The sequence below is a fragment of the Aphelocoma coerulescens genome, chromosome 23, assembly GCF_041296385.1.
Source record: "Aphelocoma coerulescens isolate FSJ_1873_10779 chromosome 23, UR_Acoe_1.0, whole genome shotgun sequence".
Lineage (NCBI taxonomy): Eukaryota > Metazoa > Chordata > Aves > Passeriformes > Corvidae > Aphelocoma > Aphelocoma coerulescens.
The window spans coordinates 6,297,859-6,322,550 of NC_091036.1; the positions used below are offsets into that span (position 1 = coordinate 6,297,859).

General features: G+C 49.8%; 2 protein-coding genes across 3 annotated transcripts in view; one reads left to right on the top strand and one right to left on the bottom strand.

The window, feature by feature from the left end:
* Positions 1-23,348, top strand: S100PBP (S100P binding protein). 2 transcript variants are annotated; one of them, XM_069036104.1, is made up of 5 exons: positions 1-330; positions 687-1,868; positions 2,074-2,162; positions 2,774-2,878; positions 23,167-23,348. In XM_069036104.1, the coding sequence occupies exons 2-5, from the start codon at positions 807-809 to the stop codon at positions 23,282-23,284; spliced, it is 1,374 nt and encodes a 457-aa protein (XP_068892205.1). In that variant the 5' UTR covers positions 1-330; positions 687-806; the 3' UTR covers positions 23,285-23,348. The 2 variants fall into 2 exon arrangements, with proteins under 2 accessions (XP_068892205.1, XP_068892206.1); XM_069036105.1 differs by lacking the exon at positions 23,167-23,348 and adding an exon at positions 6,044-6,269.
* FNDC5 (fibronectin type III domain containing 5) overlaps positions 11,515-24,692 on the bottom strand; it is a 16,731-nt gene continuing 3,553 nt past the window's right edge. Inside the window, exons 2-6 of the mRNA XM_069036106.1 lie at positions 19,640-19,755; positions 19,132-19,330; positions 17,526-17,618; positions 15,222-15,355; positions 11,515-14,531 (exon numbers count right to left, since the gene is read on the bottom strand). Of these exons, the coding sequence (XP_068892207.1) occupies positions 14,490-14,531; positions 15,222-15,355; positions 17,526-17,618; positions 19,132-19,330; positions 19,640-19,755 (584 nt within the window). The 3' untranslated portion in view covers positions 11,515-14,489. The remainder of the gene's footprint in view (positions 14,532-15,221; positions 15,356-17,525; positions 17,619-19,131; positions 19,331-19,639; positions 19,756-24,692) is intronic.

Sequence of the window (24,692 nt, forward strand, 5' to 3'; positions counted from 1 at the left end):
ACAAAAGACATTCCTTTAAATCCTTGGTCAAAGAGGACAGGAAATACCTTCCCTTAGTCCAAATTCTCCTGCTGGGTGAGAGTCAAGTGCGGGGCTTTCAAGTCCAAAGATTCCTTTTGGGATGAGTCCTCACTCCGGGGGACAACAGGGTTTGTTTGTGAATGCTTTGAAACGTTTGAATTTTACAGGAAGGTTCTTTATCTGCTGATCTCGGATGATAATGAGTATTTTGTGTGTCTCAGCCACTAAATCCCTGCTCCGTGTGCCCTCTGCTCCCTCCAGGGTTCCTCTTCCTTTGCTCAGTTTTTCCCAACCCCCCCAAAAAAAAAGGTTTTTAGTGTGTTTATTTATCTCTGAAGGGCAGAGGTGGGCGAGGAGACATTTGGAGGTTTTATTTAATGCCTCAAGCGTGTTCTGCAATTTGAGGCTGCAATTTGGGACTCCCGGGGTCTGCTGTGAGTGATTGGCAGCAGTTTTGGAGGAGAGGGCACAGCCTGTGGGGGTTTCCAATCTTTGGGGTTTCCATTGGTGCTGCTTGAGGGAACACTCGGGGTTGGGAGCTAAAATAGTCGAGAACAGGCACCAAACTGTGGTGTCTCAGGTTTTTTTTGCCTTCCCTGTTAAATTCCATCATCTTTGGGATACAGCTGAGTTCCTTTTACTGAGGATGTTGCTTTTGCTGGCAGGTTGGAGCTGACTCCTGCTGATTCCTCCTCTGGAAAGGCTGATCAAAGGCCACCAGCAGCAGATGAGCCTCAGCTCAGGCCTCTAGAGCTGGAAGCAGAGATCCAGGAAGCCCCAGCGACATGGGAGACACTTCCCCTCCTTCCCCTGGGCTCTGCCCGTGCCGGGAATTTAAAGAGGACCCAGTTCCCAGGGCCAAGAGGTTGTCAGATTGTGCAGTGCAGGTTCAGGCCCTGCAGTCAGCTAAGAAAGCTTGTGTGCTGAGCCGTGGCTGCAGCACTCCAGATCCAGCAGGGAATCCTCCATTCCCTTCCCCAGGTTCTGGCTGCTCCCTTGTCCTGGAGGAGAGTGGCCACGATGACCTTGCTGCCAGTTTTTCAGTGTCCAAGTACAACGACGTGGCCATTTCCCTGGACATCAGCGGGTGTTTCGACGACAGCGAGCTGGATGATTCCCTGCTGGAGCTGTCAGGCAGTGAGAAAGGGAATTCTCCCTTTGATTACACCGAGGAAGAGATCCAGGAAATCTTGGCAGATGATTCCACGGATGCTGAGCAGCAGCACCTCGCTGGTGAAAGCCACCTGAGCCAAAACGTGAGCGGAGAGAGCGACAAAGCCGAGAGCAGCAGCTGCACCGCGGGGACGTCGGTCAGTGAGGCGGCCTCAGAGGTCACAGAGGAAGCAAAGGAAGGCCAGGAGCATCCCTCAGGCAGTTCTGGGTGTGATCCTGCCTTTCTGAGTGGAAGTGCTGCTCTGGATGGGGCCCAGCTGCAGCAGGAGCTGGACCTTGACCTGCAGGAGCTCCTGAGCCTGAGCCTGTTCGCCGCCGCCTGCTCCGATGAGGCTCTGGAGGACAATTACCTGGGAGAGGTGGAAACTTTGGAAGCAATGATAGATGATTGCTTGAATTCTACAGCTGCTGGGAGCTGCATTCCCAAAGAATCCTCGGAAGGGGTGATGCCTAAAGGCCAGCAAAGCCTGGCTCAGGATTGCTCAGGACGATCCGTGCCCTCGTCCGACCTTCCCCGTGGCCAGAGCAAGGGGGATGAGAGTCCAGCATCTGTGCTGCCATCAAACAAAGAACTTGCCAAAGCAACAACGAGCTGTTCCTCAAGGAAATCAGGCTCTCCAGAGGGTGCTGAAGGGGAATCCACAGGAGCTGAGCAGCCATCAGGCAGCACTAAAGTAAACTCACGTCTTAATTCTTGTAACTTGAATGGTTTTAGTCCCATCCCTTTGGATTTGTGCTCGTGGCCGTGCCCATGTGCACACAAGTGTTGTGTTTATACAGGGGAGGTTTTGCCAAGCGGGTTTTTATGTAACTGCATAAGCAAAACTTACATGGAAAAGTTTAATTACACCTTAATCCCCTTTCCCCTTCCCTTTCCAGACAGCTGTAGGCCAGACTGGGCAGGAAGAGACAACCAGTGGGAAGAAAAGTGACAAAGTAATTCCTGTCCCACAGAAGGAGGAAAAAAGGTAATTTAGGAAACCCACACTTTGAAAAACATCCCAGCTGTTCCCTCCACTTTGTTGGTCGTGCGTTGCTGGGTTTATTTCTATTTTAAAATGAAGATGCGCTGAAACAGTAGGGAAACAATGACTATTTTACCCTGTAAGGTACTGGAAGAGGGGGGAAAGAATATCAGGGAGTGGGAAAGGAGGTGGGTCAGGCAGTGGAGGGGGTGTTTGTGCCGCTCCTCCCGCAGCCGTTCCCTGCAGGTGGCAGCAGCAGAGCGGATCGGGATGTTGCTCCTGCTCTTCCCCGCTCCTGGAGGCGGCACCTCGGGGCTTTTCCTGCGCGTTCTGAGCCTTGAGTGGTGTGAAAAAGCTGCTTTTGAGAGCTCCCTGCGGGTTCCCGGCGTGGTCAGCGGGGCAGTGACCGGCTGGGTGGCTCAGCTGCTTTGCTCTCGGTGTGTTTGATCTTGGCGGCTTTACTCAAATAAACACTTCTATTTCCTCAATCCCTGAACGGTGCTATGAGAATGTCTGCCGTAGTTCTGCAGGGCTCTCTGCCCTCTCTGCCAACTGTAACCTAATTTGACAAATAATCTATAAAAAAAATGTTCACGCTCTTTGTTATTTTCAAGGCCAAAACCACGGATCTGCATTTCAGAAGTGCAACCTGAGCAAAAGAAACGTTTCTCTCCAGGCTGTGGCAATCCCAATGAGGAAAAGTGTGGCTATTACCTCAGGTAACCCCCAGGTGGGATGGGATGAGGCTGGTGGGCAGGGAAAAAAAATTGATATCCTGGCTGGCTGGATTTGTGTTCTTTGTTTGGAGCGTGGTGGTTTTCAGAGGGGAATAAAAAGTGCCTGTGACACTTTTGTGCACTGCCATGCACAAAATTCCTGCACAGGAATCAGCCTGGCTGGGAAATATTGTAAAGGGAGTTTGGTGTGGAAAATCAGGGATGCTCCCAAAGCAGGTTTGTACTCCCTGGGAAAAGCAGAGCTGAGCTCTGGCTTGTTGTGTTGGGGATTGACTTGGTTTTGTCAGTTCACAACTATCCCAGAATCATCAAAATTGGAAAAGACCTCAAAGATCACCGAGTTCCCACCTTGTCACCAACCCAGAGCACTGAGTGGACACCTCCAGGACTCCACCACCTCTCTGAAACCTCAGAACTCACACTGGGGGAATCTTGAGCTCAGTGCTGAGATTTGGACTCAGATTGGGAGAATCCTGAGCTCAAGTGCTGAGATTTGGACTCAGACTGGGAGAATCTTGAGCTCAATGCTGAGATTTGGACTCAGACTGGTGGCATCTTGAGCTCAATGCTGAGATTTGGATTCAGACTGGTGGCATCTTGAGCTCAATGCTGAGATTTGGACTCAGACTGGTGGAATCTTGAGCTCAATGCTGAGATTTGGACTCAGACTGGGAGAATCTTGAGCTCAATGCTGAGATTTGGACTCAGACTGGTGGAATCTTGAGCTCAATGCTGAGATTTGGATTCAGACTGGTGGAATCTTGAGCTCAAGTGCTGAGATTTGGACTCAGACTGGGGGAATCTTGAGCTCAAGTGCTGAGATTTGGACTCAGACTGGTGGAATCTTGAGCTCAGGTGCTGAGATTTGGACTCAGACTGGGAGAATCTTGAGCTCAATGCTGAGATTTGGATTCAGACTGGGAGAATCTTGAGCTCAGTGCTGAGATTTGGATTCAGACTGGGGGAATCTTGAGCTCAGGTGCTGAGATTTGGACTCAGACTGGGAGAATCTTGAGCTCAGTGCTGAGATTTGGACTCAGACTGGGAGAATCTTGAGCTCAATGCTGAGATTTGGATTCAGACTGGGAGAATCTTGAGCTCAGTGCTGAGATTTGGATTCAGACTGGGAGAATCTTGATCTCAGTGCTGAGATTTGGATTCAGACTGGGAGAATCTTGAGCTCAATGCTGAGATTTGGGTTTATTTTTGACACCTTCTCTGTGTTGCCTCAATGGTGTCATCCAAGAGCCACCGACTGCGGGGGTGTGGAAAGGAAGGTGTTGCAAAGAGCAGGTTTGGATTTCAGCTCAGGGGTGGCAGCTGATGGGTAAGACTGGGATGCTCTGAGAGGCAAAATATTCTGGTACCTTCCAGCCCCAGCTCCCTGTGGTTATTTGGAGTGTTCATGGGTGCAATAATTGCCATTTCTTGCGAGGCAGAAGAAGCTGACAGTTCTGTGTGTGGAGCCTGCACTTAGGCAGGCAGCAGGAACAGCTGCATAGCCACAGGGCTGCTTCCAGAGGATGAATCCAGCATAAGTAATGCAGGGAGGGGGGGGGAATGAGGCAAGGAAAGCTAAAATGGCCTGTTTTCTCTTGCTTTCAAATTAAAAATGCAAGACGTATGTTGTGAGTCACAGAAAATCAGGCAGGAGCTCGAAATGAGCGAGGCTGACGAGTGAAATCGAGCTCCCTTTTGCCGGGGAAGAACATTGTCTGTGATGCACACAATTGGATTTTCTTATTAGTGCAAACCTTTCTTATTCCAAATAGCTGGAGGCTTGGAATGCAGCCCGACAGACAGCAGTGGGCTCTCCCAGTTGTCCCAGTTGTGGGCTGGCAGCGCCCTGGGTGCTGTTCCCCTGCACCTGCATCTGCAGCAGTGTTCCTGGGTGTGTGATTTGCATGGGAAACGCTGAGTGATCCCAAGGAATCCATGAAGGAAAATCAGCAGGTTTAGAGCCAGCAAGGGAATTCCTTCTGGGAAGCAGTAACTAATATATTGCTGCCACAAATCTTCAGCTCTGTTTTGAGTTGCAAATCTCCTGGCATTTGTCTCAGGGTAATGTTTGCTTTGCTATCCCATCTATTACGTAATCTGTCTGTTCTTCCTTGGATCCTGGCTCTTGCTGCTGTGCTGTCTGAGGGAATTCCAAGCTGGCTACAGCAGAGATTTTGTCTTTTCCCTTTTCTGCACAGTGTCTTGCACTTGCAGGAAATGCAACTTTCATATATATAAATGCAACATATATATATATATATATATATATAAAAATATATATAAATACATTTTTCCAATATATAAATACAACTTCTGTATCTCTAAAAAATACATTTTGCATATAGATAGCTTCTATATCTGCATATATCTCATATATATTTTTAATTTTCATATAGATATCTTCTATATCTTCATATATTCTTAATTTTCATATAGATATCTTCTATATCGGCATATATCTCATATATATTCTTAATTTTCATATAGATATCTTCTATATCTGCATATATCTCATATATATTCTTAAATTGGGTGATTGAGTGCTAAAAGTCACACTGAGTAGTTGAAGAAAAATCCTTTTATATTCAGAATAAACTTCTCACATCGAGCTGTCTCCAGTGTGTTGGGAGACAACCCCATGACTCTCCTTGTGCTTCTTCTCATTCTGCTTTCTAGATGCTCTTAAATCCTAATATATTCACTTATTTGCAGCTTCCCCTAAGAATTTAAATGCTGCTGAGGCTGTGCTGGAGCAGATGTAAAAATGAGCTGTGATTTGAGCATCTGCTTGGCAATGGGGGGCTGATAATTGACCACACAAGATTTCTGCCAGCTGACCATTTGTCAGCGTTTGCACTTTGTTACTGCCCTTTATCCTGCAGTAAATGGAATTATTTCCTTCCTGGTGAGATCCTTCTCAGCCATTCTGGGGCCGTATCAGCTACACAAATAATGAGGCTCCTAAAACTGTGTTATTTGGAGCAGAACCAAAGAATGGGTTGGGTTGGAAGGGACCTTAAAGATCATCCTGTTCCACCCCCTGCCATGAGCAGGGAACCTTCCACTGCTCCCAGCCCCATCCAGGCACCTCTGGGAAGCTGAGCTGGCTCCTGTCTGACCTCCATCCATTTTTTTTTTCCCAACCAGGACTCCATCAGGAACTCTCCTTGAGGCTTGGTGTGCTTGCTGAAGGTTTTGGATGCTTTTAAAAATTTTATCACAACCTGGCAGAAACCTGATAAATTATTTCCTTGGATCTCCCTGGAATCAAAGGGAGAGGAGGAGGAGGAGGAAATACCTTATAAAGGGGCACAAACCATCTGGTCCTACTGTAATAACAAAGATCAATATCTTAAAAAACAAAAAACAAAAAACAAAACAAAAAAAAAAAAAAAAAAAAACCCAGACACTGTGTTTGAGGTGATGGAAAGGGAGAGCAGTGTCAGGGAACATTTGGAGAAACAGATCTGTGAAATACAAATGAACTCTCTGCTTGCAGACTCTGCCTTGAAAGACTCTGGTCTCTTGGTTGATGCTGAGCTGGCTGAGGGGGGAAAAAAAAAAACCCAAACCTTAATCTTGAAGCAGTTTTTACCTGCCCAACTTAATTTTGCTTGGCTGGAGAGCAGGCAGGGAAGGTGCAGGGCTGGGGCTGTGCTGGCATAAAGGAGGAATTACATTTAGTGGCTGAGCTCAGGAGGGAGATTTCACTTCAAAGCAAATGAAATCCACCTCCAAACCCTAAATTTCAAGAGCTGTGGGATGGGGTAGGAACTGATAAAGCAGATTTCTAGGTTTGTGGGGAGAAGTTGCTGGGTTCAGAGTGTGATCCTTCTGGTCCGGGGGCTTCTCGAGTGGCAAAGCTGAAATAATCAGAGCTCCTGATTTCTAAATGAGTGGAATTTACCTGAAAACCCCATCTCAAATCTGTAGCTTGGTCTGAACTGTTTTGGAAGGAATGAGGATGTGCCCAAGGAGAAAGAGCTCAGAATGTTTGAAGCACTATTCCATGGCAGCTCAGTTTATCTGGCCCCCTTTCCTCAGGCCAGAAGGACTCTGAGCCCTGAGGTAGATGGTGAGGCACTGGGATAAGTTTCTCCAAATATTTGGTGGGATTGGTCTGCCCCTGGGACTTCCCCTCTTGGGAGAGGAGCTGAAATCTTTTCCTGGAATGAGGCACTGTGAAAGTTTGTCCAACTCCTGAAAGGCACACCCCTGGCAGTAGGAAATGTTCCCTCTGTTTTTATGACCTGTTTCACCTCTGACTCCAAATAAGGGAGGGAACTGAGATGTAAGAAGGCTCAAAATCTGTAAAAAAGTTGTGATTTCTTCTGCACTCATTGGAGACAATGGGAACTGCTGTGTAGGGTGAGAGTTTGCCTTGGAGAACCTCCCTTCCTCCCAAACAATCCACGGATTTCTCAAGAGCACCTCTAAAAATCCCTTCTAGAAGTACCAATTTTTGGCCAGGAGTTGGGTAAATAGCAGCTGATCCTGCAGTTTCTGAAGGAGACCCGGGATTGCTCAGGAATCCTGGGAAGGAGCTGTGATTCACATCCCTGACATGACTGCAGTGGCAGCACGGAAAATCCTTGGAGTTTGGACTGGGCAAGGACACACTGTGTGCTCTGCTGAGAGCCCCTGGGGAAGCTGGACTTCAGCAAGGGCAATATTCCAGGGAATTGGCCTTTCCCTGAGCTCTGCTGCCTGTTCTGAGTGGAATCCAGACCAAGCTGGAGCCCTTCTGGTCCCTGCCTGTTCTTGCTGAGCAGCTGCTGTGAAAATAAAACTCTCTGTGCTGTCGAGGCACAAGTTCCTGCTCCAAACCACAGGTTTGGACAGTGGATTTGCAGGAGTGACCCCCCGTGGTTGGATTTTGCTTTGAAAACCAGATGGTTTTGCAGTTTAAAAATGTGATTTCCTGAGTTAGGCTCGTCCCTGTGCACAAAAAAAAAAAGATAAAAATCAAGCAGCAAAGTTGTGTTTTTCAAAACACAGATGGGGCAAAGCTTTGTAGCACTCTGAGGCCTGCAGATAACCAAGCCCCTTGAAGTGGTTTGGGTTTTAATCTTGCTTTTCTGAGGCTGCCTAAAGCTGGTGGGGTTTTGTCTGGCTGTTTCAGAACGTGCAAATGAGAGGGTTCAAGGCTGGCACAGCACTTTGTGAGGAAAATTTCCTTTCTGTTTGAAGTTGAACCTTCAGCCTTTATGGTGGGCCAGGGAGAAGGAGCTTTGCAAAGAAGCACCAGGCAGAATTCCTGAAAGGAACTTTGATGTTCTCACTTCTCAAGGTGCCTTCTTAGGATGTGGTTTCACTTTGAAAACCTCCTACCAAGAAAATGAGGTACCAGCTGAGAGCCCCAAGGAAATGGAGATCTGTTTTCAGAGATGCTGCTGCTCCAGCCTCATCCAAATGCTCCTCTTGTGTTTGTTTTTAACTTTTTGACCGACTTTTTTTGCAGAAATTACCCAAATCCCCACCCTAACACAGTGGGTGAGCAAGAACTTGGCCAAACACCACGATTTCCAGAGAATTCCTGAGCACTTCCAGTGTAACCCCATTGGATTTTGCTGCTGTGCTGGTTCTTGTTCTGCATTTAGAGGTGTTAATTGGTCTGGTTTTCAGTGGTTTTCACTTTCATTTGTAACTTCTCTGTAAAAGCATTTTGTGAGGTTTATGCTTGAGTTTATAAATATTTTGCAGCTTTTAGATGTCACTTTCTTCTTTCCTGTGCTGCTGAGCAACTCCAAATGAGTTGGAGGTGGATAAGTTGATCTTCCCAATGTTCTTCCAAGGGGTGCCAGCAGGGCCTTGTGACTCCTTTAGGTATTTATAGGTGGAATTTTGGAGAGCAAATTAAGTTTATTCAGGGAGCAAATCATCTCATATTTTTATCATCGTAATCTGACTATTTCTGGAGATGCTTTTGGCTCATGTGATCTTAAAGAAATAAAAATTTAGGCTCAGTACTGATGTTTTTTAGTGTTCTGGTTCATAGATTTTAAAGTGGGACAGAAGGAAGTGGCTTTGAAAAACAGGCAAAGTTTCTCCCTGTCCTGAATGTGCAGTGACTGAAACGGGGAGAATCAAAATAATTTGTCCAAAGGATGAGCAGGGAAGCTTGGAGCAGATCCAGGCTCAGAATCCAGGCAGGAGGGAATCCATGGGCAGCACTTTTGGGGCTGGGTTGTCCAGGCAGGGCTGGGCTTTGTGATGTCCTCCAGTAATATCAGGTCCTTGATGCCACCAGAGCCTCTCAGGTGACTTTTACCTCTGTAAATTTTATTCACGGATGAGGGAGAAGGAGAAACCCCTTGGGAGCATGTGGGAGTTGTCAGCACGTGGTGGTTCTTAGCTTTTGAAACCAGTGAACCCCACAAATCAAGTTCTTTGGAAAAGGAATCACTTCCCTGTGCTCTGAGGGCAGTTTCACCTGATGTGCAGCTCATGGAATCCCAGCATAATTCGGGTTAGAAGGGATACAAAGATCATCCAGTCCCACCCCTGTCAGGGTAGGGACACCTTCTACTATCCCAGGCTGCTCCAAAATCCCTGTCCAACCCAGCCTTGGACACTTCCAGGGATGGAAATTCTCAGCAAGCAGCACCTGACCACGCCAGTGGCATCTCCAGGGGTGCTGTGTCCCAGAGCAGCTCCCCTGGGATGGGGCAGCTGGGGCAGAAGGGGATTTGTGTTCTTTGGGAGTGTAAAACTCCCAGGAACGAGCACTGCCGTGGAGCAGCTCTGTCCTTTGGGAAGGATTTCGGCTTCTGGGCAGCTTTAGTGCTGCAAATTTCCTTCTTTGACATTGCAAGTGATTCACATCTGAAGGGTGGAGAGGGGAGGGAGGGGTTGTGGATGAAGCCTTCATGGAAGGGACAGAGTTGTTTTGCTGTGTGTTTGCTGCTAGAGAGTAGCCAAGGGCCCTGATGATGATTTTTGCTGTAGTAGAACCCAGTGACATCAATAGAAACTGGAATAAAACTGCTTTGTGCAAGCCCTGCGTGAGCTCTGATGAAATGCCTCACAATTAAAAATTTAATAGCATTCATCAATGTGTTGCAGCCAGCCAACAGCAGCTGGAAAACAATGAGACTGAAATTAAACTGCTGTGTGGGGTTTCTTTTCTGCCTTCCTCTCAAAAACTAACCCGCTCTTCCCTACTTTTGTGCTGTGAGGAGGGAGAAATTCCATCCTGGAACAGGAAATAGTGGAAGCTGATAATATTCTCCCTTTGGTTTGAGAGGGTGTTTAGGTGCAGAGCAGGTCTGGATGGTATAAATAAGTTTTATTTAGCAGTTGGTGGCATTAAAAGTGAGGGGTTTTGTGAGTTCAAAAGGACAACGATGCTGCAAAGTGTCCAATGGCATCGTGGGGCTCTGTCATTATTGCCTCTGCATCCGGCGTGTCCAGATTCCAAGGAAAAAGAGGGTTTTTTCTGGCTGCCAGCTTTGCTGCCTCCACCAGGGAATCTGAAGTTCAAGCTGTGTCTTCCCTGGCTCTGTCACTAATAATGAAGACTCTTCATTTGGAACTTACTTAACCAAAATTGAGGCTGCTCCCGGAGCTGAAAGAGAATCCAGAATCCTTTCTCCTCCAGCCGGTGTGGGCTGCAGCACCACCGAGGTGGGGGAACATCATCCTTTTAATCCCTGTGGTCACCAGACAATTCAGTAGACGCCAGATTTGTGGAGGAAACAGAAGATATTTTAGCATAACAAGCGCGTTGATCAGGCAGCTTTTTAACAACCGCTGGAAAGCTGATTGAATTTGGTCAGCTCGGGCGGGCGGCTGCTTCCAGACGAGGCTGTAATAGCTCATTACACGTCGTTAGGAAGCTTTTTTTTCCCCTGCAAATCTGGGGAAATTACATTTGGTGGAACATATGGTGTCATCTCCAGCTCTCTCCTTGGGAAGCGCAGGCCTCGCCGTATTTTGCTGGGGAAAGTGGCTGTGCAGCTGTGACATTCGCTTCGGAGTGATGTCACCTTTCGTGTCTTTGGCAAACACTGGCATCAGCAGCCTGTTCCTCTCCATTTGCATCTCCTCCAGAAAGCCATTACCAGCTGAGATTGTGCTAACACTTCCCGCCGTGTAGGTGTTTCCTCCTCGGCTTCTATTGAAGTGCCAGGGAATCAAATGCCTCGTGTTCCCGTTTTCCTTGGAGCACGGAGCCTGTGCCGGTGCCTGGTGGCCCGGGGGAGGGGGTGACAAGTGGCTGGGGCTGTGTTGTGAGTTGGAAGGACACGCTGTGCAGGATTGTTTGCTCCACACTTCCCTCCCGCGGCTCCTCTTGCCTAAACTCGTGGGGGAGGAATCTATTGGCTAAATTGTACTTGTAGGCATAATATTACAGTGCTTGGAAGGAGGGAGGCGAGCGGTGCTTCACTCGGAACACGCCCCGAGCGCGCTGCCAAAGGGTTCTGTTTGCAGCTCCTTGCTCCTATTGTGCCCCGAGTCTGTGCTCAGTGGGTTCTTGGAAGTCAGCGGGATTCATCCCGAGCCAGCTGGGAGGGCTGGCTTCCCTTTGCTTTGGGAGATCAGCAGGGAATCAGCCTCTCTGGGATCCCTGGCACAGCAGCCCACTCCCACTTGCTGCTTTTTGGTATTTATTGAAACCTCCCTTTTCCAGCTCCCGCTTCCAACAATGAGTCAAAATCAGCAGTCAGGGCAAAAACACGTGGGGGGGACGTGGGTGGTCTGTAGGGTGTGTTGTGCTGTGGCCCAGTATGACTTCCCTCAGTGTGTCTTGGGTTTATTTTTGCTTGATCTCTTGCCTTTATTGACTGTAAAACACCTCAGGAGTATCTTCTGGCAGCTGCTGATGGGAGCGAGGTGTCTGTTCTAAAGATGGGTTTAGGATTGAACTCAAGGTACCGGAGCCTGAGCGGTGTCTGACTCTCATGGGTTACACTGGAATTTAATACCCAAACAGCAGTTAAAGCTTTGATGTTTATGACCCTCAGAACAGCAGCATTTTAAGTAACTTTCTTCTCCTCTAACCTTTTCCTAAAATGTGGAGTTACTCTGTCACTTCAGTGCAGAGTGGCTGAAAAATTTCCTTGAAGGGAATCTCTTGAACTGAGTGGTTTGGGGTCCCTGTGTGAGCTGAATTCTGCCAGCCTACATTTGTTTCTCCTCATTTACAGCATGATTTCCTTACTCTCCAAGCCTGCAGTTATGGGGCATCAAAATAACCCTGGCACTTCTTGCCACACCATGGTGTGAATATTGAACTCTGCCCCACAACAACACTTTTAAGTTTAATTCTATTCTGCCAAATGAGTGATCACATCTCTGTCAGGAAAGAAAATAGCTTAAACCTGTCCCTAGGGAACAACAACTGTGAGGAAAAAAAAGGGATATGGCCTGAATTCCCAGGGACAACTGTCTTTAAAACCAGACACACAACCCCCCAACCTGCCAAATTACCAGGCTGAATTTCCTCTGGAGCAGCTCTCCGAGGGTTGCTTGCTCGGCTGTCTGCTCCAGGATTAGGAGGGAGCATCTCCCTTATCATTTTGCACATGCTGTACCATCTGTCCTAAATCTCCCTTTGTAGGGCTGTGGATTCCAAGCGCTGTTTCTTTCCTGGGAGATAACAGACGTGGCTGAAGAATTTTGCTAGGTAGGGTTGGGGTGCTATTTATGGTGCAAATTTTTTTAATGTCCTGCAGCCAGAGCCAGCTCTGAACCTCCCTGGGTTTCTCCACCCAGACACTGAGAAAATATTTTAGGTTGTAGGTCTGTTTAGGTTTTAGGTCTGGGAAACAGAGAGTCCCCCAGTTCTAGGGTGTGTGTGCTGCTCAAAGCAGGTGAATATGAAATTATTAAATTCAGGCATTACAAGGACACAAGAGATGCCTTTAATCTTTTATTGTACATTATAAAATGTTTATTGCTCTGTCTGTATCAGAGGTGGTGACCTCTCCTTCTTGGTGATGGAAGAGTATGTTCAGGCAAAGGATCCACTGGAGACACCTTTGGGGTTGGCCTGGCTGAGACCAGCACATCTGCAGGTGAACTTCCCAGTGCCTTTCTCCCAAAGCAGCTCTTTGGGAAAGGTTGGTGACAGCAGAAGAGGAGAGATGGCAGCTCCTCACTGCCAGGCTGTTCCTTTGCAGGGACTCCCAACCCAGGCTCCTCTGAGTGCAGGTTTGTTGTGACAAGTTCCAAACCTTTCTCAGGCCAAGCTCAGTTGGCATTTGATGGAACGAGTCGGATCCTGCCTCATCCCCTAGTGCATATGGAGTGATCTTGTGGAGGAGTTAAATAAATACAGATACCCCATGGCACACTAGAAAGAGTAAATCTTTTTCATGTGATGGTCCTGTATCTACCAGCTTTCCAGAGCACCAGCAATCCCCAGGGATCCTGTCAGCTTACAAACATCAAGCACTTCCTAAGAGAGAGGAGAACCCCAGCCCCTTTCCCATCCATCCATCTATCCATCCATCCATCCACCCTCATCCCTTTTTGGGAAGGACTCTCTCCAGCAGACTCCTGCCATTCCAACGTCACCAGAACAGCGCAGGCAGGACGTGTGAGGAGAACCAGCCCTTCCCACACAGAAACTTTACTAAAAGAAGCATTTTAAGAACTTAAGCCCTCAGAAAAAGGCCCCTCAGGCCAGAGCCTTCCACAATAAACAGCTCTTGCCCCTGGAGACCTTGCATAGCAACCGGTATCATCAGGTGTTTTGTCTATTTTTTTTTTTTTTGCTGACTGGCTACATTTTTAATGGACCTTTTATCCCACTGGTGGTGGACTCAGGCCCAGCTGAAAACACCACGAAGAAAATGGTTGAAATTCTCCTGGAAGCTAAATAACAGCTTCTGGTGTCCCCTCATGTTGGTCTGTGCCTCAGCGTTCCCCGATTATTTCTGAGGTGAAGAGCACCAGTGTGAGATAGGAGAGACAGCAACGGTGGAGAATGTGCTGCAGCCTGGCTGGAGAACAACCAGAGGGAAGTTCTCCTGGTGGGAATGGAAACTGGGGGATGCCTTTTTTTTTTCCTTGTTTTTGTTTGAAAAACCCACCTGCAAGACGTGTTACACGACACACATCGATGAAGGAAGCAAGGCCCGAGCACACAGCAGCCAAAATTTGGCTTCTCGGTGGTGTTTGCGATGAGCTTCCCTCCGTTCCTGCTCGGAGAGGGACGTGCCTGATGCCTGGGAATACCGCCAGGATGGAGTGACAGTGAGACCAGAGAAAGACACAACAGAACCTTGTGCATTCCTAAAACCGGGAAAACTGTCCCAGAAGACGGAGTGTGAGGGTGGAAAGGAGCGTGGGAGACCATTGCTCCAGCCCAGGTGGTTCACGAGTCACGGATCGCTCCGGCATCGCTGATTCTTCTCCGTCTTCTTCGTTTGGGTGTCAGGGTTGGTTTGTTTTTTTTGGCAGGGTTTCCCTTCCTGGCCAGATGTTTTGCAGAACACGGATGAGGAGGTGGATGCCAGCGAGTGACAATCAGGAGGTCTTGTTTTCCAAATTGCTGCGACCATGACGTTTCACCTCCCCAGTCATCATGGCTCAGAGGCAGAGAGTGAGAGTGAGGGATGGAGTCCATCTCTCGGGCGTCAGGCTGTCATGCTTCGATGATGTTCACTGAGGGTTTGTTTTTTGGAAACTAGGAGAGAAAACAAAGGAAAAAAGGGATGCCTAGAAGGGGGAAATCACATCAGAGCTCAGTGCTGGTCGTGTTTTGTGAAAATTCTCATTCCCACCCCCTCATGATGATGATGAAGAAGGGTCAGAGTTGAGGTTTTAGGCTTGTGGGGTTCATTGCTGCTTCTGGACCATCGTAAATCAGTGAATTGTTTCAAGTGCTAAATAAATATGGCAGGGATGTGACCAGAAACACGAGGAAGTGAAATTAATTGAACTACGTTGTTATAAATTAAAACCTTGACCTATTTACACTTTTCACGCCGTGCGTGTTACCATCCTCGCTCCTGCTCATTAACTCTCCAGTTAATTACAAGAGCAACATCCTCTTTGCCACGTGCCACGCCAGGGCTGCTCTGGGAGGACCCAAGGAACTCTTTTTTTGTTGGTTTTTTTTTTTTTTTCCCCTCTCCAGAGAGATGCTCAGATCATCCAGAAACGTGGCTTGAAATCTGATTTCTCAGGGCCCCGCAGGATCCAGGAGGTGGGAGTGAAGCGCTGCCGTCCTGATCAGCAGAGCCGTGGGTGTGGAGGGTGTTCCCTTCCCTCATCCCGGCTGGTGGCGGAGGGAGGGGAGGATTTTGAACAGAGGCTTTTTTTGGGGGGTGTAATTTAACACAAATCCCTCGTGTTCCCTGCCCGCAGCTCTCACCTTGCTGCGCAGGAGGCCCCCGCCCTGGTGCTCGGGAGTGCTGTTCTCCGAGGCGCTCTTGGCTTTCTCCTTGCTGTTGTTTGGCTCGTTATCTTTGATGATATCGTACTGTCTGCAGAACAGGGCGATCACCCCTGACGGGAGAAAGCATCGGCCGTCACACAAACGGGCTCAGCAGCCTGCAGAGATCACAGATCCCTTCTGGCCGGCCTCGGCAGCGTTCCCAGTTCCTCCCATCCCACAGCCGGGCAGCCCTCTGGCTCTTCCCTTCCCCTAATTCCATGCTAAACTAGTTAGACAGGACGACAGAAGATTAATTATATCCCAGCCTCGCTGTTACGAAGTGTTTTAAGCCCTGCATTTTGGACCTCGACCAACACCAAGCCCGCGGTTCAGCGAGCACAGGAGCTCCTGGAATTTCTGCCCGGTGCAGACGCGTCCTCCGATCCCTGTCCTCCGATCCCTGTCCTCTGATCCCTGTCCTCCGATCCCTGTCCTCCGATCCCTGTCCTCTGATCCCTGTCCTCCGATCCCTGTCCTCTGATCCCTGTCCTCCTATCCCTGTCCTCCGATCCCTGTCCTCCGATCCCTGTCCTCCGATCCCTGTTCTCTGATCCCTGTCCTCCGATCCCTGTCCTCCGATCCCTGTCCTCTGATCCCTGTCCTCTGATCCCTGTCCTCTGGAGGGAGGAGAAGGAGCTGGAGCTGCCAGAGGAGAGGCACGTTCTGGAGCTGCCAGCACCTGCGAATGGGCAGCAGCACAAGCTGCCAGCGGAAATTTCCTCCCCCACACACCCAGGCACGTGGAGAGGGAAGCAGGGGCAGCCGTGGCACGTAAGATGACTGCAAATGTCTGTCTGAGAAGCTTTTATGTGATGTTTGGAGCAAATAACATCTCTGCCTGCACATTCCAGACACGTCGGTGAAAGTAGATGCTGGCAGATGCTGCTTTTCCCTCCCTGAAAAATCTTCCTTAATAGTGAAATATATTTAAGTCTTCCAGCAGCACGTCACAAACTGCTCTCTAAAGTGAGTGTGGCAGTTGCCTCCAGGCTTTACTGATAAACACAGTGGCCCAAATTCTTTCCTTGGGAATGTGGATAAATGGCTGATTCCAGGAGAAAAGGCGTTAAACGTCTGCCACAGCCACACCTTGTGTGATTTCCGTGGGTAAAACTGAGGCACAAAGACATGAAAATTGCCAGAAACGCAAGAGCTGGGGTTCGGCTCAGTCCAGAGCTCTGGTTTGGACTGGTTCCATTTGGATTTGGCCGAACATGGTCACACAGGACAGGTTAAAAGCTGGAAGGAGGTTTTTGTGCATTGAGACTTGTGAAGAGAGATTCTCCCCACACCCCTTTTCCTTTTTAAATGTAAGTAATTTGTCTGGAAGGGAAATTGTGGGATTAGCAAATTCTTTGTTCCCAGCTGATCCGAGTCTCAGATTATTCTCCAGCGGGAGCTGAATCAGTTTTCAGTCACCCCATGTAATTATTCATGATTATTTTCCCTGGCAGGGCATTGAAATTGGGATGTGCACAACTAAAACATGGCATAAATGCTGGGAAAAAAAACATGGCCTAGAGGTTCTGGAAATCTTCTAATTTCTTTTAGGTTTTCATGTGGTTATTGGCTTTAGGAATAATTTGCTGTCCGGTCTGTGGAGATGCAAATAAGGGCAAAAAAACCCAATATTTTACATGGAGCTGATTCAGTGTCACCTGGATTCCTCCATCCCCTTCTGTGTAATATTTATAAATAAAAAATAAAAATATAATAGAAATAGAAATACAAATAGCGGGTGTGGTGAGCAAGACTCTTAAATCTGTTTTGCCTGAGCACTGGAGTCATATAATATCCAGAAATTTACTGCAACCTGGAATATCTGAAGGACTCAAGGCATATCCTGTTGGATATTTGGATCCCTGGAAACGTTCCAGGACAGGGCTTGGAGCAACCTGGTCTGCTGGAAGGTTGGGGTGGAACAAAATGATCTTTATGTCCCTTCTAGCCCAAACCATTCCATCATAATCAGGGCATCATAATCAGGGCAGTCTGGAAAAAAAATGAGATTACAGGATTAGCCATAGGGAATTGCTTCCATCAAATCCATTTTCTACTTCCTGGTGGACCAAACTTGAGGTGCAAAGCCCAACCTGAGGTGCCCTTACAGCTGAGAGCTCCCCACTTTTTGTGGGGGGAAGGGTTTCTTCCCAGGTTTTTCCGTGATTCCACGTGCAGCCAGGCATTCCTGAGGGATATCCCATGGATATGACACGCTTCTGACAGAGAGGTTGGACTGACCTGCCCACATAAACAACACCACAACAATGATGAGAATTTCCCCCGCTCGCAGCTGTTGGTTTTTCTTCGCCATCTCCTTCATTGTCACCTCATCTGCACAAGGGGAAAAAAACACCATGAGACCCAAAACCCGGCTCAGACCCTGGTTTAGCAGCACCCCCGACCCCAGTCAGGGGTGACAGGGGCAGAGCCAGCAGGGAGAGAGTCCCGAGACTCCTTAGGGCACTTGGGTTATAGGATTTAGGAAGGAATTCCTCCCTGTGAGGGTGGGGAGGCCCAGAGCAACTCTGGCTGCCCCTGGATCCCTGGAAGTGTCCAAGGCCAGGCTGGACAGGGCTTGGAGCACCCTGGGATAGAGGAAGATGTCCCTGCCCGTGGCAGGGAGTGGAATGGGATGAACTTTATGTCCCTTCCAACCCAAACCAGTCTGGGATTGTGGGATTCATCCTGTGATTCTGTGACATCCTGAGGGGACGGGGCTCAACAGGCGGCTGCCACGGGGTGAGCCCACGTTATCTGTCCCCGTGGCTGCTCTCTCTGCTGTCCCTGTCCCTGTTAGTGCCATCTGTGCCTGTCACAAAGCCTTGCATGCTCCAGCAGTTGCAGCTCAGCAGCGTGGAGAGCCTGGCAGGATATTTCTCAGCGGAGCTCTGGGATTCAGAAACGAGCGGAGCCTTTTTGCAGGGCGTAATTCGCCTCCTTGCCTTCAAAGCATTAAGAAGATTACAGTTCAGGCCCCCAGGAAAGGAGCAGTGCTCCTCTTAGTGCTTGCAGATAAACAGCAATTCAGGATTTACAGCCTCCAAATCAGTTTAATAAAGAGAGTCGAGAACTCACGTCCTCAGAATCACGGCCAACAAGCCCTGGAAAAGGCCGGGGCTTCAGCAGGCAGGGAGGGACCTGTGAGTCCCCACAGCCCTGCACTGCCAGGCCCTCTTTGGAGCAGGATTCTTGCTGACAGAAAACCCTCATCAGCCTTTGGTTTGGCTAAAGAGGAACAAGTGAAGGAGTTGCCAGTGAGGAAGCGCCTGATTTTCTCCATGGAGATATTGAAAACCCAGCTGGGTGTGATCCTGCTCTGCTTGACCCTGCCTGGGTGATCTCAAGAAGTCCCTCCCAACCTCAGCTCTCTGTGATTTGGCAGAAATATTGAAAATGTAAGAAAAGTGGGAGCCTCTGGGTATTTTTTTTGCCCTGAAATCCAAGTACAGGAAGCTCTGTGAATCCCACAAGTGCCCTGTGAGCACAGTGGTGTGCCCAGTGCCATGCAAGTGGGGCTGGTTCCACATGAGTTCACAGGCTGGCCAGGAATTTCCCCCGGCATTCTCCACTTGTAGGGAGCAGGACACAGAGCTGGAAACCTTCTCCTCCTCGCTTTGTTAAATCTCACCTGAAACAGGAGAAAGGAGCAGCCACCTCCTGTCACCTTGTGCCCCCTCCAGCCTTGTCTGCTGGGCACCCTCAGCACATCCTGAGAGGACACTCAGCCCCAGGAGTGTGTTTATCCCCCAGGGTTTCTCCCAGCTCCTCTCACCACACAGGATCCTGCTTCCTCTCTGCGGAGCCCTGCGTCCCAGGGGCCACGTAGGAACTCACCCACACTTGCCTTTATTTTTAGAGGCTAGTTTCTCAGCTTCCCTGGGGGTCTTGAAGAGGACTGGCTCACTAGCAGGGCTCTGGCCTTGGATGCTGATGGATTGGACATGCACAATGTACTCAGTGTCTTCCTCTAGGTCCCAGAGGGCACAGGAGCGGGTGGTGGTGTTCACCTCCTGGATGAAGCGCAGCATCCGCACGTCCTTCTTCTGGAAGCCGAGAGAGGAGAGCACAGAGTGGTGGAGAGGCCTCCCATGTGCACTGCTGTCACCTAAGGCCACTGATTCCTGCCCTGCCCACCACGTGGACGTGGAGAAACCATCGGGATCCTTCCCTCTCTGCAGCCACCAACACGCAAAGCGCCGCTGCAAAGAGGACGGGGAGCCAAATCCCCTCTCGGACCACGAGGGACAGGACGAGAAGGAATGGGCTTAAACTGCAGCAGGAGGGTTTGGGAACGGAAGGGACCTGGGGAGGAGATAGACATGGCTGAAAATGGGTAATTCTAGGCACGGTACCTGCTGGGAAATTGCAAATCCAATGACAACTTCGTCTTCCAGGACATCCCAAGTGACCACGGCCGAGTTGGCTTTCAGGTGTTTGACTGTGACATTTACTGGAGCCGACGGGCTGTCTGCAAGGAGGGAGAGCAGAGCCTTTACAGGGGCAGGAGGCACAGTGAGGCCAAGGAAAGGAGCACAAAAGGACCTTCCTCAGGGTCCATTTTGGGTATGTGACCTGGAAATTGCAGGTACTCCAGGTCTCAGTTCCCAGGAGGTTCTAGGAGATGTCAGCAGAGAGTATGAGTTACATTCAACACGGGTTCAAACTAGCAGAGGGGAAATTTAAGTTAAATATGGGCAAGAAATCCTTCCCTGGGAGGGTGGTGGAGGTTGCCCAGAGAAGCTGTGGCTGCCTCATCCCTGAAAGTGCCCAAGGAGCAACCTGGGATAGCGCAAAGTGTCCCTGCCCATGGCAGGGGGTGGCACTGGCTGATCCTTCTGTCCCTTCCAAGGGTTCCATGTGTGAAATACCTGACCCTTGGGAAGAGTTTCTTGAAGACCACAGCTGAGCCCTGAGCAGCTCATTCATCCCATCCTCCCCAGCCCTGTTTTTCCCTGTTGTTCCCTATTACGGTCTGGCAATGACAGCTGGGAGGAAATTCCAGCTCTGCCTTGGAAGTGCACACAGAAGGAATGCTTTGATGAGCACTCTGGAGGTTTGAAACTCGGGAGTGGAGTAACCAGGAGAGTTTCTTTTTGCTTTTCCCTGCGAGCCTGGCAGGAAATGTTCCCTACAATGTTTTGTGGCTGATGTGGGAGCACATCCAGCCAGCATCCACTTGGAGCTGCCAGGACACGCTGCCACGGCTCCGGTGGATGTTGAAATGTGGGAAGGGCAGGCCAGGAAAGCAGGAGCCTGAGGCTCTGTGTTTATTCCCAATTCCAGAGGCAGCTGCACTTCCAGCAGGATGGCCCCAGCCTTGCCAAGGAGAGCTGGGCTCCTGCACACCCTCCCCAGGAGCCTCTTCCCGAGGGAGCTGCCCAGTCCAAAGCCCATCCTGGCATCTCGAGGGAAGGTTTTACCTCCCAGGCTTGGCACAGCCCTTCCAGCTGGACTCTGTTCCTGCTCCCCTGGTCAAATTTAATTCACAATCTTCAGCTTGTGCCCTTATCCCAAAGCAGTGAATGCTGATTAGCCCCAGGGAGTCAGTAGGGTGAGGAAGAGTCGTTTTATTCTGACTTCTATAAGAAATTAATACTTTTATATCATTATAACCACCCCTTTGGGGCTGGGACAGGTCAGCAGTACAAGAGGGATGCACTTGTGCCCCTCTCCAGTGACACTTGTTGGATTTATGGTCGTTCCCAGCCGCCCAGATGGGGCTGAAAATATTCAAGCTGGAGTGTCAGTGTCTGACATCACTCCTGGTGAATGTTCCCTCGGGAACAGAGGAATAACAGGAGCACAGAATTCCCCAGCTGAAGGTCACTTGGCACAGCGATCCCTTATTCCTTTCACAGCCAGCAGGGAGACCCTTAGGAATGGGATGTCTGGACAAGCCATTCGAGCCAGACTGATTCTAGTGAATCCCTCAGTGAGAAAAAAAAGTCACTGAATGGCTGAATTCACACAAATTTGGGACTTTAGGAGGAGCAGCAAATCTCTGTGATTCCACAGAGGGATGTCATTCCTCTCTGGAGTAATGATGGAGTCAGCACTGACCCAGAGCATTCTCATCTCCCAGGGCCTGGCCCTCATGGAATGAGGCAGAATTCCCCATCTGTCCTCTTGGAGAACGGGAACACTCATCATCCTGCAGCAGCAGGGCCAAGGACAAGCCGAGGAGGGAGACAGATCATCCTCCCCATCCTGGAAAAAAACCCTTCCAAACCCGGCTGTGACACCAGGAAGGGACGTGGGTCTGCAGCTCCTCACCTTCCCCCGTGACTGAACCAACAAAAGTCGAGTCTAATTTTAGGAAGGGGCGGTCAGCAGACAGGAATGTGCACAGGGAAGGTCTGTGAGTCATGCCTGATGAATTTGCTGGAACATACGGAGGACATGACGGAGTTGAGGGATGGGAGACAAAACAGTCTCCAGCTGCAGCCAAGCACTTCGCCCTTCCCGGCTGCACCGCTCAATCCCGGCGTGGTTGTCTTCCCTGGATATTTTTAGGAGCTAAATAATTTTTTTTTAGGAGCTACCACTGACTTACCCAGCTTCAATTGGAGGAGGCCTTTGAAAAGAGATGAATTAACCCCACAGGAACAGAGAGCAGAGATCATGGAAAAACTGGGAAAAGGGAACGGCACTCGGAGTGCCCGGGTGCCTGTTGAAATTTGTGACCTTGAGGGAGGCACAGCATAAAAGGTGTCCGAGTTTCCTGATGGCAGAAGATGTGGGGGAGTTGGGAAGACCTTGAAGAGCTGGAGGAGAGCAAAAAACTCTTCTGGGAAGTGGTGGGAGAGGGTGGAGAGCTGTGAGGCAGGAGGGAAGCACTTGGCAAAGCTGAAACCCAGAGCTTGAAGCCTCCAAAACTGGAATCTGGATGGAAGTGAGGGAGAAATCACCTGGAGTGGATGGTCAGGAACATTCTAGAACCCCTGTTTATAGGAATACCTGAGAGAGGGATGGGGTAGTGAAGTCAGCAACTCTTAAAATCCTGGAATCTGGGACAGCAGATCCCAGTGTGCCTTCCCTTGCACTGCCACAGATCAGGAGTAGCTACACCCAGATCAGTGGTGTCAAACCAGCATAAAAACACTAAAAAGAGAATTAAACTCTGTTTGACAGAAATACAAACCCAGGAAAATGAATTTCCTGCTCCCAGAGCTGCAGGGATCATTTGGAACCACAATTTTCATCCATGAGGTTGCTTTTCTCCCCGTTCCCAGGAGATGAAATGATGAGATCATGACTTCCTAAGATCTAAAACACCATTCCAAGATATTCCACATGACTTTTGGCTCCCTGGCCCTGTTGCAGCTCTTTGTTAGTGCCAGCCTGGCTGAGATCAGGTGGAAGAAGTGCAATTCCTGTAATTTCCCAGCTGGCTGCAGGGGGTCGGCAGCTCAGGCAGGGCCTTGAGGTGCCAAATCCAAGTTTTTGCTTCCTTCTGGAGTCATGTGCAACTCCTGGAAACTTTGCTTCTGTGCCTGTGGCAGCCAGGAAAGCTGCTGGTGTTCTGGGAGCGGGCACAGAGGGTGGGAATGCTGCAGGGATGGCAGGGAATGGGTTGTGGATCAAGTCTTTCTCGTGCCTGTTTACTCCAGAGCTGCTGAGGGCAGCACATTCCCTGTCTGCTCCGTGAGGGAATGGTGCAGGATTCCTGGCTTAGCAAATCCCACCCTGCAAACTGGCAGAGGATCTGCTTGACCGAATTTGGATGGAAAAATATTCTCATTTTCATGTCAGCAGAAATCACTCCACCCCTCGTTAAGGGAAACCCTGGTGATTTAGGCTGAAATTGGGAATTTTAAAGGCGAATGGCAGCTTAAAAAACCGAGGATTTCTAAAATCCCATCTCGTTTCCTTCCCACAGAGTCCGAAGTCTTCCATCCCCCAGGCCCTCGTGTCCCAGCCCTCTCCTACTCCGCCGCCCCTGGGGCCCTTTTGGCAGGAGCAGGTCGGAGCCTCCTCTGTGCACCAAGAAATCCTGAGCCGTGGAGATGATCCTGAATCCCCTTCCCGATGCTGAGAACCCCTCCCAGCCTCCCATTAAATGTTTTCCTCATTATTGTTGGACTTTAATTGGAGAGAGAGGAACCCCACACACACTTTACAACTCGCCCCTGGCTTCGTTATGGGCACAACTGGCACAAGGAAGAGGAGCCCACGCACTTCCCTGTGAGTTGGCTTCCCCATGGGAGCTGTAGCATGGATGGGATGAGCGGGAAAAAGAGCAGGGAGAAGATTTGTGTCCATAAATCCAGCTGTCAGCTGGGAATGTGGGGGGTGGGGATGCTGAATATTGGGGTGTCCAAACCCTGGGGTGTCCTATAGGATCAGGGAGGTACCTGGGCCACAAAGGCAGCACTGAAGGAAAGGAAGAACCTGTGGAAATGTCACACCCCTGGGGGTCACCTCAGGCCAGCCAAGTCCAGGCTATAGGTCTGGAATTAGAGCACGTTCCTGGATTTATCTCCCCAGCCAAAGGGCTCAAACCCCAAAAGCCCCTTCTGAATTCACCTTTCCCAGACACCCCGGTCACAGGGAGGTGCTGGGAGTTGCATCCTGCATGGCTGAGGCTGTGCTGTAGTCCCAGCATTTTCCAAGTCACTCAGCTCCTCTCCCAAGCAGCTCCTTCCCTGCTGGGAAGGGCTGAGCTGAGCTGAGCTGCCTCAGAGCCCCAGGGACATGGTCTGGTGAGCTGAGGCTCTGAAGCAGCTCATCCCGTGCTTTCCAGCTGCCCTTTCCTGCACGAAGCAGTGAATTCCAGCCTTGATTCCCAGTCTTGATTCCTGCACCACAACCTTCCCTGCAGATGCAGGAGATGGAAGGGCACGACCCGAAAGGAACAACCCTAAACCCGTGTGATGTTTTCTGCCAGCCCCGCTGCCTTTTCCCTGACTTTGGATTCACACAGAGCTGCTTTTGCTGCTTCTCTGAGCCTCTCTGTGCTCTCCCAGCATGGATCCCATCCGTGGATGTAATTGCTTGTGGGTTTTATGGCTTGTGTAGGAAGGGCTGGCACATTGCTCAGCGTTCCCGAGGGTTTTAATGAAGGGAGCCCCATGGGGAATGTGTGGGAGCAGGGCCCGTCCCGCTCCCAGCCCCACGGGAAGCAGAGCTGTTTGCAAAGATCCAGCGATTTCAAAGAGCAGAGAGGCCAACTGGTGGTTCTTCAGCTGGGAAAGAGGCAATTATTTCCTGCTGACCGCCCACTTCCCTATAAAAATGGGATATTAATAGGCCCCCAGCCCCCTCCTGCCCACCCCTTGGCTCCGTGGCTGATTCCCCAGGGAGCAGCTGGCCAAACGTGCCGCTGGAAATGCTGCCAGGGAGCACAGAGACTGTGGCCAGCCAGCCACTGGGAGTTCCTCAGGGCAGAAGGAAGGGATATTTCTA